Here is a 17,191-nt window from a genome sequence, read left to right on the forward strand (position 1 = left end):
CAACTTGTTTGCTGTTTAATCAATTTTGTTTTCTCTTTTAACATACCTTTCTTCTTTCCTTCTAAAGACCCAGGATATTGACTACACCTCTCCTTCGATAACTTGCACATTGCAGGGTCCCAAAAATAGACTGCACTATAAGTGAGGGCACAAGTTAACAACGAACCTCAAAAGAATTATGGGGATGCCATCCTCAATGGGGGGGGGGGAATGTGATGCCTGAATACTTGTTTTATAATTGCATTGGGAATAATTGTCAATAAAGTGCTTTTTCTAATGGAGATGCTCACTTTTTAGAGATAAATTCCTTTATTTTCATGATGCCTGACCTCTGAAAGATTGTGTATTACAAAACTGCTTTTTGTTGTTGTTGATTGACAACAAAACAGGATCTTTTTATTAAAAAAAACTAGTGACATTTAACTGATGAAACAACCATCAAAATCCTAACTTTATAATATTTTTATGGTTCAGTTAGTAAAATGATGTCTTGATTTCATTGCAAGGAATAGTGAAACTTAATCCCATTCGTGAGGAAATCTCTGAGTGCCAGTTCTACAATTTGAAGCTAACTGCAAATGTGGTAACTCACTTTTGCATAATGAATCATATCTGTTAAACAAAGCTTTTTATTAACCAAATACTAATTTTTCTTGACAGCCTTGCTATATTTGATTACATTTATAAATGAGTAGGCTAATTTAAGATAGTTTAATTATATGACTTAATATTTATAACAGTGTCCAATTGATCAATTGAAATGAGTTGACCTGACACAGAACTGTGATTGCTAACTCTTATGCAGATATGATTTGCATGCCAGTTTAACTTTTATTCCATCCCCTTTATTTGAACTGATACAAGAGGCATATTTAATGTGATAATACAAAGCTGGTCTGTTTTTAATTGAATCTAACAATATAACAAATACTTCATCAAGTCAGAGATCAAAACATGGTGGGCACTTAATTATGCTCACACAGAATGCTTGCAGATGTAACTGTGATGGTAGATTGACTGCTCCTATGGCCTAAGTGGTTAGAGCATCCACCTGGGGATGCAGGAGGTCAAGGGTTCGAACCCCACCCAAGCCATACCAAAGACTTATAAAAATGGCACTAGCAGCTGCCTTGATTGGCACTCAGCATTAAGAGGGCAGAGTTAGCACTGGTGTCAGGATAATGTGGGTGGGACATGATGCAACATGTCTGTGGCATGATGTCCCAGTGCTAGGCATCACTATAAACTGCCACACTTTAGACATTGTAGCAAATTGACTGAAAAATTGTTAAAACTACATTAAAAATCCTAACCTCTTAATGCTATGCACCTAGCAAGGCAGCTGCTAGTACTTTAGTATGACTCGGCCGCAGTTCAAACTCGCATCCAAGGCTGATGCTCTGACCAGTAGTTCATCAGAGTTGTGTGCCACCAGCAGATATCAGTGACATTTTAATTGATCAAAATTTTGTACGATATTGTTATTTACAGAATGTTTCATGGAAAGAAAATTTAAAAGAATATATTACCTCTTTTTAAAAATTGAGAATTTTATGACGTGGATTCGAATTTCCTGTTACTAACCACTGATTTTAATGGCAAAACAAGCAATATATCAGGGTTTCATTTACCAATATTGATTATAATTTTCTTAATGTTCAAGAAATGGGCCAATTTTGGGGGGTATTTGCTAGTTTCACAAAATATGATCCATACCTGACCCCACTTTATAAGCATGTTTGCACATTATTCAGGCACAAGATATCAAGGGAGTGTGTTGGGAGAATTACAGGTTTGGGTTCATCCAGATTTCTTCCCCATGCAAAAAAATGCAAGCCAGATAAAAAAAAGTTAAAATATAAAAGCATATGTTGGAACAATTAATCAAAAAGTGAGCAAAATAATACAACTTATTGATTAAATAGAATAATTTGTCATTTATAACTGAAGAGAGAAACTATAAAATAGGAATATAACAAGCAAGACTGAGTAGATAAAGTTATTGTTTGTAAGAGATGACATTGTGCAAAAGGAAGTCATTTCAATATTGAGACACTTATATTAGTATAATGATGAGTTGTGCGTGGACAAAGAAATAGTAGTTGTTTTTGTTGTAGGGTTTAATGCCATTTTTCAGCACAAGATAGGCTATACATGGCAGCCAGTATAAATGGTGGAGGAAGAAACCCCGGGAAAACCCTGGAAAGAACCACCAACCCATGAGAAGCTACTGGCAAGCTTTCTCACATACCCACATTGGCTGAATCCAAGACTTGAACCCATGCAGACAGAGGTGAGATGGTAGTGATCTGTAACGGTGAGAGCTACATACCACTAGGACACTCGGGGCCCCCAAAGCGATAGTAGCAGAGGAAGCATGGTTTCATTGAGATTAGAAACAAGATACAATTGCAGGCTTGCATAAACTAATTTCTTTGTTTTTTTAAGTATCAGACTCTCATTATACTTAACTATATTTAACTTTTTGCACATAATTATGTTTTTTTTTATAATATTGGATTTGCTCAAGAAGAACATATTTTCTTTAATTATTTCTTTGTTTAAAATTTACTTGTAGAGAATGTTTTCAAAGAAACTTTTTATAACATCTGAATTCTTAAATATTTGGAAGCAAGTTTGTTATGTTTGGCAGAATGAAGTTTAATACTTGCTATTATTACATAACTCATTTTTTTCTCCATTAACTTTACATTGTCAGAATCATGCAGTATTTTACGATATTGAACTCGTGTGCAATTCATATTAAACTCACTTGAATAAAAGAACTACTTTCTATTGTAAACAAACAATGGATGCAAATGCCAGTACTTTTGATTTATTTTATTTGTCTGTGGATGAAGTAAACCAACTGAATGAACTAAAGCAGATGTTTCGTGGACTGCCACATACGAGCTGCTTTGCCACATTCCACATTAACTTTTTTGATATGTTTCAGATTTAGGCTAGCTATAGATGCCAGACAGGGTCCTTACAAAATAACATGCAAGTGACAAGGCATAAACTGTCTTCTTTAGCTGGTAATAAGAATGGCAAAAAATATACTAACAGCTTTACATCCTGAATTTCTTCAAAATGTACTTTCTTAGTTCTACAAATCCGAATTGCATGAGCTATGTCGTGAGTTCTCAAGCTTGATTACACATTTCAAAATTGTACTGTAATTTCGACTATATTCCAAGTGAATTTACATCCTCCTTACTGCACTCAAAATGAAATAAGCATTAAATTCCATGGCGTCTTTTTGATAATTGCAATTGAAAGACTTCATATTTTTCCCACATTATGATTTCAAACATTCAATGACAGAAAAGAAACACACTTGCAGATGTCAACACACTGTTGAAATCTGATGTACTTCATGTAGAATTGGCACAGGTAAATCCAGTCCATAATCACAAAGTTTTGTAGAATCAACAAAAATACCAAAATCTATTTATTCTAGATCAAATGAAAAAGTTGTTGAAATGTGCATTCATTCACATTATGACTCCAGATTTCAATTTTAAGTAGACCAAAATGCTGTTTTCTTTCAAAAGTTATGTCTAGCATGCAACTAAGTTCAGATTTATCTAGGCAGAGTTATGTGTGCATTAATAATGTTGTTGTTTAATGATAAATCTGCGCTTGTGTATTTAGTTTGGAGTATGGAATACATTCAGTTACTTTGTTTCTTGTAGTCTTACGTTACATATTTAGGCTCGAAACTAACAGTAACTAAAGAAAAAGTGAAAATAACAAGCTTTGAAAAATTTAACAAATAATATTTTCCTGGAAAAAAAAAACACTGCAAAAATGACAAAGTAAGAACTTACGGTTTTAAAAATCAAATCCAAAAATAATCCAAGAATAATTCATAAATGGAATTTTAGAAGTCCTAATAATGAAATGTTCTAATGAATTCAAGTTCGAGTCCCGACGATGAATCCAAAATGGAAGGCAATGACGTATGCTGTATCCTGTACAATGTTGTGTCTACAGTTCCTTGTAGAAACACAGAAATAACATTCCGGTGTTGGAAATCTGAATAAATTTTTTAAGAAATGTTTTTGTTCAAGAATTCTGTATGAGCACTATAATATTTCCAAAGAAACGAATTAATCTTTTAAAATCCAAATAATCTGAAGAAAAATTAACATATAACTTGAAAACTGGCGACAACAGAATAACAACTTGACATCATGTGTTTTAAACAAAACTGACCAAATTGTCTAGAGACAATGGTATAAAACCTGAATACTGCGCAAAACAGATGCATGGAGCATGGATGAGGGTCACGTGATCACATTCTAAAAAGTCTTGGAAGGAACCTACAAGTCTAATAGTGCATAAACCATTACAGCCTCAATTTCATGATTATCACTCACACATTAAAAATGAATAATAAAAAAAAAGTTGTTTACTTTACCCCCAGTCAAGGCCAGGAACTAAGTCCAAAGTAGAAACGGTGTTTCAGATATTAGGTATTTGTAAAAAGATTCAGGTCAAACTGAATTTTCTGGAAATTATGAAATTCCTCATAAACAAAACTACATTACACTGACATGTAATGAAGTTAAAAATTAACAAGACTTTAAAACTTACAAAAAATTAAATTAAATCAAATATACATGACAGTAGTGTATTTTTGTTTATATAATTAAGCCTTAGGTTGAATAAGAAAATGAGCATATAATGAAAAGGATACTGCATTAGTATGGGAAAATATGGACTTGTTTTGTTGGATGGATATACTGCACTCCCAAGGTCGTGCAGTATATCATCCTAAAAACTCGTTTATTTTTTCCCATACAAATGCAGTAACCTATAATTATTATATGCTCATTTTTTTCCTGTTAACTTTACATTGTCAGAATCGTTCAATATTCCCCAATACTGAATGCGCACGACAATACACATATAGCATTCACATGAATAAAGGAACTACTTTCTATTGTAAACAAACAATGACACAGACACCAGCACTTTTGATTTGTAAACAAATCATATACACTCGCGTAAGAGGCTCTTTATGTTGTGGTTATTTAAATTTGTTTCTGAATGAACTAAAACATGTTTCGTGGACTGCAAAAAAACCCCAGCTGTTTTGGCACATTCCACGTTGATACAATGTTACAGATTTAGGCTAGCTACATTATATAAAAGACGGATGATTATGTCCTTACAAATAACATACAAGTGACAAGGTATATACTGTCTTTATCTGGTGATAAGAATGGCAAAATAAAATATTCTTACAGTTTTACATCCTGAATTTCCTCAAAATGTTTTTTCTTAATTCTGCAAATCCGAATTACATGAGCCATATCATAGGTTTTCAGTCTGGATTACACATTTAGGAAGTGTGCTGTAATTTTGATGATAAGTGCAATTGCATCCTCCTTACTGCACTCAAAATGAAATACACATTAAATTCCATAGCGTCTTTTTGAAAATTGCAGTTGAAAGACTTCATATTTTTCCCATGTTATGATTTCAAACATTCAATGACAGAAACAGAAATACATTTGCAGACGTAAACACGCTTCTCCAGCGCCACTTCAATCCGATGTATTTCATGTATAATTTGCACAGATGAATCCAGTCCAAAATCACAAACTTTCGTCGAATTGAAATAAAATACCAAAATATATTGACTCCAGATCAAATGGAAAAGTTATTGCAATGCGCATTCATTCACAATATGACTGCAAATTTCAATTTTAACTAGACACGCCATTTTCTTTCGAAAGTTATGTCAACCGCACGACTAAGTTCAAATTTATTTGGGCGGAGCTATGTGCGCATTAATAATGATGTAATTTTGTAATGTCAAATCTGCGCTTGTGTATTTAGTTTGGAATACGGCATTCATTCATTTATGTTGTTTCTTGTAGTGTATTTTGTTTATATAATTAAGCCTTAGGTAGAATAAAAAAATGAGCATATAATAAAATGGTTACTGCATTTGTATGGGAAAATATGAACTCGTTTTGTCGAAAGGATATACTGCACTCACATGTTCGTGCAGTATTCCTTGCCAAAACTCGTTCATATTTTCCCGTACAAATGCAGTAACCTATAATTATTATATGCTCATTTTTTTCTCCATTAACTTTACATTATCAGAATTGTTCACTATTTTACGATATTGCACACCTTCATTTTGCGCCCACGTGCAGGACACGTGTACCCAATAGTGTATTAGGAACTACTTTGTAAACAAATCATGTACATTAGCATAGTAGACGCAGAACGTTTTGGTTGATTAAATTTGTTTCTGAATGAACTAAAGCAGATGTTTTGTGGACTGCAACATACCAGCTGTTTTGCTACATTCCACATTAACTTTTTGATACATTGTTTCAGATTTTGTGATAGACACCAGATTTCATAAAATTGCTTGGTACCTACAAATAACATGCAAGCTATAAAGGCATAAACTGTCTCCTTTAGCTGGTAATAAGAATGGCAAAAAAAATATACTTACAGTTTTACATCCAGAATTTCCTCAAAATGTACTTTCTTAGTTCTGCAAATCCGAATTTCGAAATTGTACTGTAATTTCGACTATATTCCAAGTGCAATTACATCTTCCTTACTATACTCAAAATGAAATAAACATTAAATTCCATGGCGTCTTTTTGATAATTGCAATTGAAACACTTCATATTTTTCCCACATAATGATTTCAAATAGTCAGTGACAGAACAAACATGATTCTCCCACACCGCTTCAATCTGATGTATTTCATTTATAATTTGCAAAAATAATCCAGTCCAAAATCACAAACTTTCATTGAATCGAAATTCCAAAATATATTCATTCCAGATCAAATGGAAAAGTTGTTGCAGTGCGCATTCATTCACAATATGACTGCAAATTTCAATTTTAACTAGACACGCCATTTTCTTTTGAAAGTTATGACGAGCGCGCGACTAAGTTCAGATTTATCTGGGCGGAGTTATGTGCGCATTAATAATGATGTTGTGTAATGATAAATCTGCGCTTGTGTATTTAGTTTGGAATACGGCATTCATTCATTTACGTCGTTTCTTGTAGTGTATTTTGTTTATATAAGTAAGCCTTAGGTAGAATAAAAAAATGAGCCTATAATATAAAGGTTACTGCATTTGTATGGGAAAATATGAACTCGTTTTGTCTGATGGATATACTGCACTCCCAAGGTCATGCAGTATTCCAGCCAAAAAACTTATTCATATTTTCCCATACAAATGCAGTAACCTTTAAGTATTGTCCAGTACCTGAAAGGTTATTCACAAATTATTTAAAGTTTATATTTTGTGTTTTTTAGCCCTTAATAAAAGACATACCCCACTATGCATTTGTCCTGAAAATTTCCAAATTTAATTAACAAGAGTAAAGAAACCCAAGATGGTAAAAGAAAGAAAGAAAAATCAACATGTGAATGATAATTTCAATCCATATGATTATGGACCTCAAATTAAATCTTCATCTGTAAATATAACTTTTCTTGGGTGACTTTGATTATGAACAAGGGACTGCATATTAATTATGCCTTTATCTTTGGAAAGAATTTTTATCACAAAATATGTAAAATCAGCATGATACAAAGATTGGGAGATAGTTTGCATAGGTTGTAATCTTACAGTACTACATAAGATTGTTTAGTGAAATGATCAGCTGTTGAGTTATGTAGGACAAGTACCTTATTTTCCGGCCTGTAAGTCAATGTGGAGTATGAGTCGAATTAACTAATTTTATAAATTTTCCATCCTTCGTCCGTATATAAGTCAATTCAGGAGTATAATTCGAGGCCAGGTCAATAACTTGGCTTCGTATTTTACATTTGTAACTTCTGGTTTCATGAATATTAATCCATTACCTCATGCAAGCGCCTTTGGACACTTTTACTCCATTTGCATGGAAGCGCCTTTGGACGCCTCTACCCAATTCGCATACTAGCGCCTTTTGACACCTCTACACCATTCTCATGGAAGCACCTTTTGACGCCTGCTGTAAACATCAGCCACTTTGAGCAGATTTTCATAGCGCCACCTTCGGGGAAAACCTCCTATTAGATACCACATTCACTGGTGTGAATGACCATTACGTCAGATCACGTGGTCACTGTTTATGCTCTGGTCGAAATCTGCTATTTAAAGTAATTGGGTCATTCTCCACTCTCCAAAATGGAGGTCGCAGATTTCGTTCAGTACTTTCTTGAGTTTTCTCATTTAGAATCACAACTATGAAAGCTTCAATAACTTAAGTAAAGGCTCTGATCAATATTGATGTAGGCAGCAATTAGTTTTTATAAATTATCATATTCAGATGGTTTAGTGATTTAGACGCAGACAAAGAACTTGTAAATTTCTAGTATGAGAAATGGCAGTTACGGTTGGTCACACGACTTCACTGACTTGATGGTGAATGAGTTCTCTCAAGATTTTAAAGCACATAAAAAAATTCTTCCGTGAAAAATAATTATACAGCTGTAACAATTGGATTTTACTCTTAAATCTTTCCATACTTAATATATGTGTACCAAATATGTAAAACAGTTAAAATTGCTGTTAAACGTAATATACACTACAGTGCTTGACAGTTAACAGACAGGTCTATGTGTATGAAGTCGAATAGGTAGCAGGTGTTCTATTTATAGTGCACTGCACTGGGTAACTTTGCTACATGTATATCGAAGGGCAAAAAGCCATACACTCTATGAGGTAAAGGGTTATGGTATCACTGTATGATATTCCATATTACTGGCAAACATGAAATTGCATCACCGATGCTGACATGCTTGTGATTTTACTCCTGTATAAGGCACTGCTATATTCTGTTATCAATTGACACAGCTGAATAAACAGTCCATGCTTGTTTTTATTATGATATCCATTGCAACAAGAACCAGATGGCTGTGCATGCTGTGTACATGTTAATTAAAGGTCTAAAGCTTTAACCTGATTATTCCAGTTGAAACCAGTCATGAGTACAAGATTCAACAGATGAGATAAACTCAGTGAGGCTACCAATAGGGAAATCCATAGGGAAATCAGAAATGTGAAGAAAATTAAGAGACAGAAAACAGAAAAGTTACAAACGAAAAATAAATAAAAATACTTTTTATTATACTTTAACATATCTGTGAAATGCAGTATCAAATTAACACAAATGAACAGTTTTATAATACATATTATTTAACTTGTCAATTATAATTGAAAGCACATCAATGTTGTAATTCATTTTATTACCCGTAGTAGAACTGTTCCACATTCTAATTAAGAAAATAATGATTAAGAGTTCACTTAATCATCTCCAATATCTGAAATCCCTTGAAGTCTTCGTCTTCCATATCAGAATGAAATATGGCAGTCATTTCCAGATTGTCAGTCTTAGTCTTGTCTTGGACATACTCACGGAAATTGTTCAATTTTTCCAGAAAGTCCACTAGTAGTTTCTGTGCCATAGTAGTGCTTTGTCTTATACTATGTCCCCTTCTTTTCATGAATCTAAAACACCACGACACACTTCCACTGAAACTTTCAATTCCTAATTCAGTTGCAATGTCTTTTGCCTTGAGTCTGAGATCAACAGAGTTCATTCCATGACATGAAGCGCATTGTGTCAAGACATATTCTTCTAATTTATCCTCATTATTAATCCATCTTGCTTGGCAGCCACAATTTGCTTTCGTTGGTTTTTTTTTTGTAGCGCATAATGCAACCTTAGCATTGTTCACTTACATGATATTTCCTGTGAGCAGCCATATTCCCACCTTTCTCTTCCGTGAACTTTACAACTTCCAGCTTAAAAGCCACTGTGTAAGACTTGTGTGATTTGATGGGAGGCATTGTGATATAAGTTGCATGATTTGTAGGGGGATATTTATTTGAATGGTTATAACTGAAAAGATTGATCAAAACATACCTACCTCATTAAAATGTTCCAGTACTATAGCAATGAAAACAATGTCCATGGCTAAATTCATTATTTAGATCAAGAGAAGAGAGTGGGCATCATTTTCTGTGGTTCTTAGTCCACTTGATATTAAAAACGGGTAGCGTAATTGATGCAGATTAATGATAAAGAACAATGGGGTACCAACAATCGGTGACTAGTATCGGTAGCCAAAACCAATATCAGGGTTTAAACAATTGCGGCAAATGGCTTTGATTGTTGTTGGAAACCAAAGACCAATTTATCAACTTCCAGTATAATCAAAGAGAGACACTGAAATGACAGCTGGTTAAGAATGAATATAGGTGATGTTTTGACAATACAATTTGCTTTTAAACTGAAATGCGAAACTAATAATAGATCATCAATGATCTATGAGTAGTCCATCTATATATCTGATTTTAGTTCAGTTTAAACCGTAGTTATCTGAGAAACTTTGTCAGATGCAATTATAAACATATGATTTGGGGGATTCAGTAGAAAGCATAATCTACGGTATTTTATAAATAATTATAGAACGCTTGAACTAATATGGTTACATCCCTTTGTAGGATAAATTAGATCAATGAAAACGCTATGCGGTAATCGCTCGCATGTTCTGACAGTATACTGAAAAATCAAATATCAGTGGACCAGTTGCTAAAATGTGATCAGGAAGAATGCGGTATGGTTAAAAAGGATGAATAAAACAAAATTATTTCATATCTTTTTTAAGGAACAACCAATATGCTTTGAATTAGTACAGCACACTATAGAGTTTAGACCATAAGTGTGCTATGCAGCCTGGTGAATTTTTTTACCGGTAATTGTTTTATTTTATTTCATGTTTGAGAAATAGAAATAAGAAAATGCACGCAGAATGCAAACTAAATAATGACAAAACTTATAAATATAAATGCAATCATATTAGTTTTAAACAATTTATTGACATAGTAATTTAACAAGAATTTGTCCTTCAATGTGACCTGTTTTCGATGATGCCGATTATAGAGCAATTTTAATAGCATACCTGGTACCGTAATCCATCTATAAGTCGATGTAATTTCAATGACATAATCCATATATAAGTCGATTCGGAGTATAAGACGAAGACCTGACTTTCAGGTAAAAAAGTATTGACTTATAGGCCGGAAAATATGGTAGGCTTTATCAGGCCCACTTGGGCCTCTTGTTTACTAATATTCACATTTATAATAGGTACCAGTAGGTCACTGTAGTATACTTTTCCTGTGCAGGTGACATTGCTTGGTATTTATACTATGCCCAAGATAAAAGCTTAAAAGGTTAAACTCACTCTTCTTCACAACACCTCCCTTTTCATAAATTTACTTCACTATCATAGACTGACCATATAAATATCAGTCACTTAAGAGAGTGATAGGATTGGGATGACCTAATCTATCAGAGCAATTACATGTTTGGCATTTTGTAAACTATTTGATCATATTTGACCACAGAGAAACTCCATTCAGCAATGCGTCACAGTGGGTTAATTATTGTTGTCAGTGAAGTATAATAATTTCCATGTTTGAATGTTAATGCAGTTTCTATTTATTTATTCTAGCTCATAAAGTGCTTGTTTTTGTTGCTGCAGGTACAACTTTTGGTGCACACATTGAAGTATTGCATGGCATGATGGGAGGTCTTATATTTACACCTGTGAAAAATATATAGGAATGACAAAAAATTGAAAATTATTTTGCCAATAAATTTCTACATTTCACACTTAAGCATATAATAAACATCTTTCTTTGGTATTATTATATGCACACTTCTATTATTATGACATGGAATGAGAAAATGATGTGTTCATCTGATTTCATGTAGTCACATAAATACTTTCATAAAATGTATTTACACACTTGGATGTCACTGCAACCTAGTTCAAAATAAAATGTAAGCCATGTTTTAGAGTGATTATGTATATGCAGAATAAATAAAATGAACTCGGGTTGATATATAAATTGATAATGATTGGCAAATGGACAGTTCATCATTCATATATATATATATATATATAGAGTTAAATTTTAATGTTGGTTTTAATTAACAGTTTTGTCATCAATTTTAATTCTTTAGTCAGTGTAAGGAATACTTGCTATATTGTAAGAGAAGAATTTTTCCATATAAATTTTTTTAATGATATTTCAGTGTCATTTCTTAGGAGAAAGATATAATCAAACCTGGTCTAGCAATCACTTGGATATTATGATTACATAATCATGGAAGTCACAATTGGTTTGGCCCCATAAAGGTCACAGATGAAGGTTTTTGTTTAAAAATTTGTATTTTCCATACCTGAAAACACCATATTTGTTGTTAGTATAAATTTCTCTTGTGTAATGCTTGCAATAATGTTTAAAAGTATGACTTTCACAAAAGCTGATGCAAGTATTATCTGCATCATAAATCCATTAAGCCAGGGTTTAATGAAGTGTGTGTGTGTGTGTGTGCAGTTAAAATTTCTGTGCCATATGAAAGAGAATCACTTATTGTTTCATTATTTTCTCTTTTTCTTCTTCACCAACTTTCTCACATTTTCCTCTTTTCCTCTGAAATGTATTAAACCCTTTCTCATGATGTTTAAAATGATTTGTGATGAATTGATCACTTGTAATATACTTGGTAAAAATTATGAGCCTCAGAGCCAACATAGAAAGCTTTTTGTAAGTTTCCAGTTTGATACAGTATATACTGGATCCCTAATATTTTTGCATCTTTCTTCAATTAAAAATTGTAAAAGGAAACATTGGCCCTGGTCTTCTTTAGATCATGATGCATACTTGACAAAATCTGTCATGTTTAATTAAAATGGCCATGCTTGGCACAGGAAAAAAATTCTCAACCACTCATCCCTAGGTCGAGTGAGTTGCAAGAGTTATTCATCCCAGTCCCTGTCCACGTTACGCTTAACACAGTACACTTCACTACACTATGTAGAATTTTACTAAAGAACCACTGGATTCAAGCTTGACACTTAACTGGGTCAAAATCGGTTCAAATGCATGGCTCCTTAGATAAATATAATAATAAGCAACAAATTTTGTAACTTGAGAAATTGCATCTGCAGATGTAGCCCTTAATTTCTTAGTGGTATTATGTTTATGAGTTTGATATGGTAGGAGCTGAGAGACAGAGAATGTCAAAATGTTGTGACATTGTTACACTTGCCTCAGACAGATATACACATATCTCTGCCCTAGATCACTAGTGTTTTCAAGGCTGATTGACTTTATTAATAAACTGTCATGCCAAAGTTAAGATGCCATTATATATTTATATAAGTATGTTACTTTTCACAAGAATATCAGTAACATGCATTTGAAGAAAAAAAAATCCAGTTGTCTTATTTTCCACCATCTTTCAATTACTTAATGAACCATTTTGGTCAAATCTCCATTCTAGAGAGCTGCACATGGGCACAACCAAAAGGAAGACAGCAGGTTGTCCAAAAGATACATAACATTTCTAGGGTTTTACCCCAACTAGATTTCAACCAATCAGCTGTTGTCTTTGCATTATCTGCTTTATAAATTGATCACAACATTATGCATGATTTGAAAGTTGGTGGGAATCGGCTGAGACAGTTGAATTAGTTATTTTGTAGGTTTGCATATTTATTTTTGTGAAAAGTAACGAAATGGATATAGAAGTATCTGCTAGCATCTTCCTATTGGTATTAATAAAGCTTCAGTCTTGAAAATACCAGTGTCCTGCAGCAACTGTATTATTGCCAGATGAAAAATTACACAAACATTAAAATTCTCTGTCTCCTTACTTCTTCTCATAGGTCTGATTCATCGATGTTTAACTAAATGAAAGTGAATCTTCCTCCACATCGAAATGATGCCTAAATTACTGAAAAGTGTTATTTTAAATGCAAACACAAATAGAAATCAAGAGCTCAGTGTGAAGCAGCAAAATAACATGGTCATAGTATTTACCAATTTTATTATCAAGCTAACATTAGGTACATGTGTAAAAAAAGTTTTCTTTACAGCATGGCTGACAGCAATTAAAAAGATTAGGCATAAGTTATTTATAACTGATGCATGCCAAATGTTAAGCAATATTGAATCTTGGTGAATGTTAATGGTAGACAATGCATTCAGATTTATTTTCAAGCTCAGATTTGGCATTTACTGGGCCCATGGACAAGTATGTAGTAATATTTCACTCAGCCCAATTTTTACCCAGTCAGGATGAGTGATTTTACTGAACCCTGCCATGAAATCAGTGCAACAAACTGTCCCATGGTCATCGGAGGTAATGCAGTTGGCAGTTTTAGACAGTCTAATTTGTCACTAATTTTAATGGCAAATTTCTGGATTTGGAGTAAATTTATTGGAAAAATGGCTTATTAATCTATTATTATTAATCTACACATAATTTACATTTTCAAGATTGTTTTGTTCCATGATGACATCATAAGGTTCCCTTTTTAAGTTCCCTGTTGATAATAACTGCTTGTCAAATCCTAACAGAGACTGCTAGTTGTTTATCCTCTGGACCTCAATACACGGTATAATGCTTATATCAACTGGTCATCATGTAGGTGTATTTGTCTTTGTCCGTATTCAGCATGAAAAATCAAGTTCTCTCTCCCCCTTTTCTGACTGTCCAGTTGTCACTCATTGTCTCTTTTAGTCAATGTACATGAGATTTAGATGTTTATAAATACCATGTATTTATGAAGGCCACTCAGCTGGTCCTTATTGAGGTTGTTATACAGTTGGTGGACTTTATTTAATCTCTGTGGCTCTTTTTCTTTTAGTTGGATGTATTCTGGAGACGGACTGTTTCTGATACAAGCCGTAAGATCCACTGTCTGGTCAGTGGTGACCTTTTGGACTTTGATGTCAGTGACCATGGGGAGCGACGATTAGAGAAGTATATGCAGCTAACAAAACATCTTGGTAAGAAAGTAGGAGTCAAGTTTGGTTATGTTTGAATACTTCATTTTTGCCCGTATTTGTGAAGTGTCAGTTTTTGTGCATTATTTGGTTGTAGTAAACCACAAATGTTAAGACTCAGTAAACGTACATCACATGTCAAGACAGTGGGACATCTTTTTTTTCTCCAACAGAACCATTCCCTTGATTTTATGGAGCTAGCAAGTGAAAACATTTCTGTGAGAAGAGTGGCTTAAAATAAATAATGCAAATGAAATGGCGCTATATTGACATTCTTCAAGGAAGCTACCCCCTCCCCCCAAAAAAATGTGTTTTAAGTACCACTTCTGTAGAAAATAAAAATTGGCAGCCAAAATCCAAGGTTTGGTGGATATATCTTGACTGTATTGCAACTATAGTGGTAGGATATGAAGTTTAATATCTTATTTGAAGTCTAGGCTTTAAAAGTATGACAAACTCAAGTGATTTCATATAATTTTCCTTTAATAGCAGCAATTACTTATCCTGCCACTATTGTGTAACTAATCTTTTTTCATGCCGAAAATTCACTACCTGTTCAGTGTGAATACATCCTCCCAAAGAGTAGAGAAAAGACTGTATGACCTTTTTCTGCATCACTCTGTATGTTGCATGGTCATACACAGAAGGTAGATATTACCTGTCATTCTTTTTGATGAACACCATACTGTGTAGATGTTTGCCAAACTGCCACTAGAGAAAGTATGCCTGTAGCAACTTGCCACAAATGAAAAGCAGTTTTCAATTGCCCTCAGTGTTACAGCTGACTGTTCCATTTTATAAGAAACCATATTGTAACCTCATTTTCCCCTTTAGAACTCAGTTCTTTAAAGGGTGCTCAAGGCTGACTTGTGTTACATCTTTTAGGAGAAAGGTGGACATGCATTCCCTACATAAATAAAAAACACTGTAGGTACAGGTAAGTCCTTGTGTTCTATGGAAAATAACAAGAGGCCTTGCCTAATGTTGAGGACATTGTTTTCCTCTATCTTCAGTTTCACATTGTCTACCTATTTGTTTGCACAGGCTAATCGTTGACATTGCATATGTATTTGCATGTTGCTTTATAAACAAAGTTCACTGGTGAATTGTCTTATTTTCTATAGAGAAAACTACAGGTAATTTCCGCATCAACATCATGGGTTGCACCAGCAGGCTTCTCCCTCCTATCAAGGAGGTAGAGTACCGCAGTACTTATCTTGCTGCACAGAGTGATAAATCAGTTGTAGACAAGGTCTTCTCTATCATCAGCCTCATGGTACAGGACCAGGGTAAGGACTGAGCTCCCCCTTTTCCCCCTCTACCATTCAACCCTGTGCAGGATTTGCAGTACATACACAGGACTCAGGCTGGGCATGGGGAATGCATCGGTGTTCCCCACTTCCCAGTTATACCTTGAAGCCTTATGGGATGTGGGGCCTTCCACCTCAGGGCCCTTGGCTCTTGGTCCATTATGCCCTTTGGGTTACTGGACCTTGCCCACAGTCAGAGTGATGCTGCAGCTCATGTCCACCATCACCTCACCAGCTGACTTCCTGTCAGAAAGCTAAAGGTGTTACATCATCTAGAATAAATAGACATTCTCATCTCCTCTCTGTAACTCAAGATGAATCATGGACCATGATGCAGAGTGTTGTTATACCCCTTCCATCAAGAAACACGATAATGATGATACCCTCTCTATCCTCAGTGACTCCAGTAAGTGCAAGACAGAAGCTGTGGCTATGACACCTCTCAGGCCCACCCCTTCCTCTCAGATGAGGTAGGAAAGGTCTGGATGATGATATGGCAGTAAATGAGGTTTACTATCAGTTACCCACAGACTTGTGCCCCAAACGGTCGGGCACACAGTCCAGAAAGATCCTTTCCATTTTGGAAAAGATCTCTGGGGTACTAAAACAACAAGACCTCATACTCTTCCACATTCATCTTTGACTGAGCAAATATCACAGAGGTTTTTGGAAGGCCAAAAATATAACTCAGCAATATAGAGGGTGGTCTCTTCCACCCTCAATGTCAAGACCCCTTATTTCTTCTTCCAGCTACCAGGTACATTCCCCAAAGTGGCCTATCAACCTCTTCCTTTGGATGCAGACGTGGCCAAAGTGGATATTTCTATGGGAGCCTGGGCATACCTTCCCATCAAAACAATTGAGGCCATGGAGCAGAAAACCCAGTTACTTGTATCCATAGCTTCGCATGCAAAGCTATCTCAGCTACTTCCTTTAGTATGCTGAGAGAGGCCTCCTTGAATCCAGCCGCATTACAATGCATGCTGAAAGCTGTGGCCAAAACATCTTGGCATGTGCTCTCTGTTG

General features: G+C 34.6%; 1 protein-coding gene across 1 annotated transcript in view; it reads left to right on the forward strand.

Annotated features, from left to right (window-relative positions):
• LOC149770911 (E3 ubiquitin-protein ligase rnf213-alpha-like) overlaps window positions 1-17,191 on the forward strand; it is a 512,819-nt gene that overhangs the window by 46,485 nt on the left and 449,143 nt on the right. Inside the window, exon 9 of the mRNA XM_089948996.1 lies at window positions 14,717-14,858. Within this exon, the coding sequence (XP_089805122.1) occupies window positions 14,717-14,858 (142 nt within the window). The remainder of the gene's footprint in view (window positions 1-14,716; window positions 14,859-17,191) is intronic.

The sequence above is a fragment of the Sinohyriopsis cumingii genome, unplaced genomic scaffold (genome assembly GCF_028554795.1).
Source record: "Sinohyriopsis cumingii isolate HCF-2022 unplaced genomic scaffold, ASM2855479v2 utg002226l, whole genome shotgun sequence".
Taxonomy (NCBI): domain Eukaryota; kingdom Metazoa; phylum Mollusca; class Bivalvia; order Unionida; family Unionidae; genus Sinohyriopsis; species Sinohyriopsis cumingii.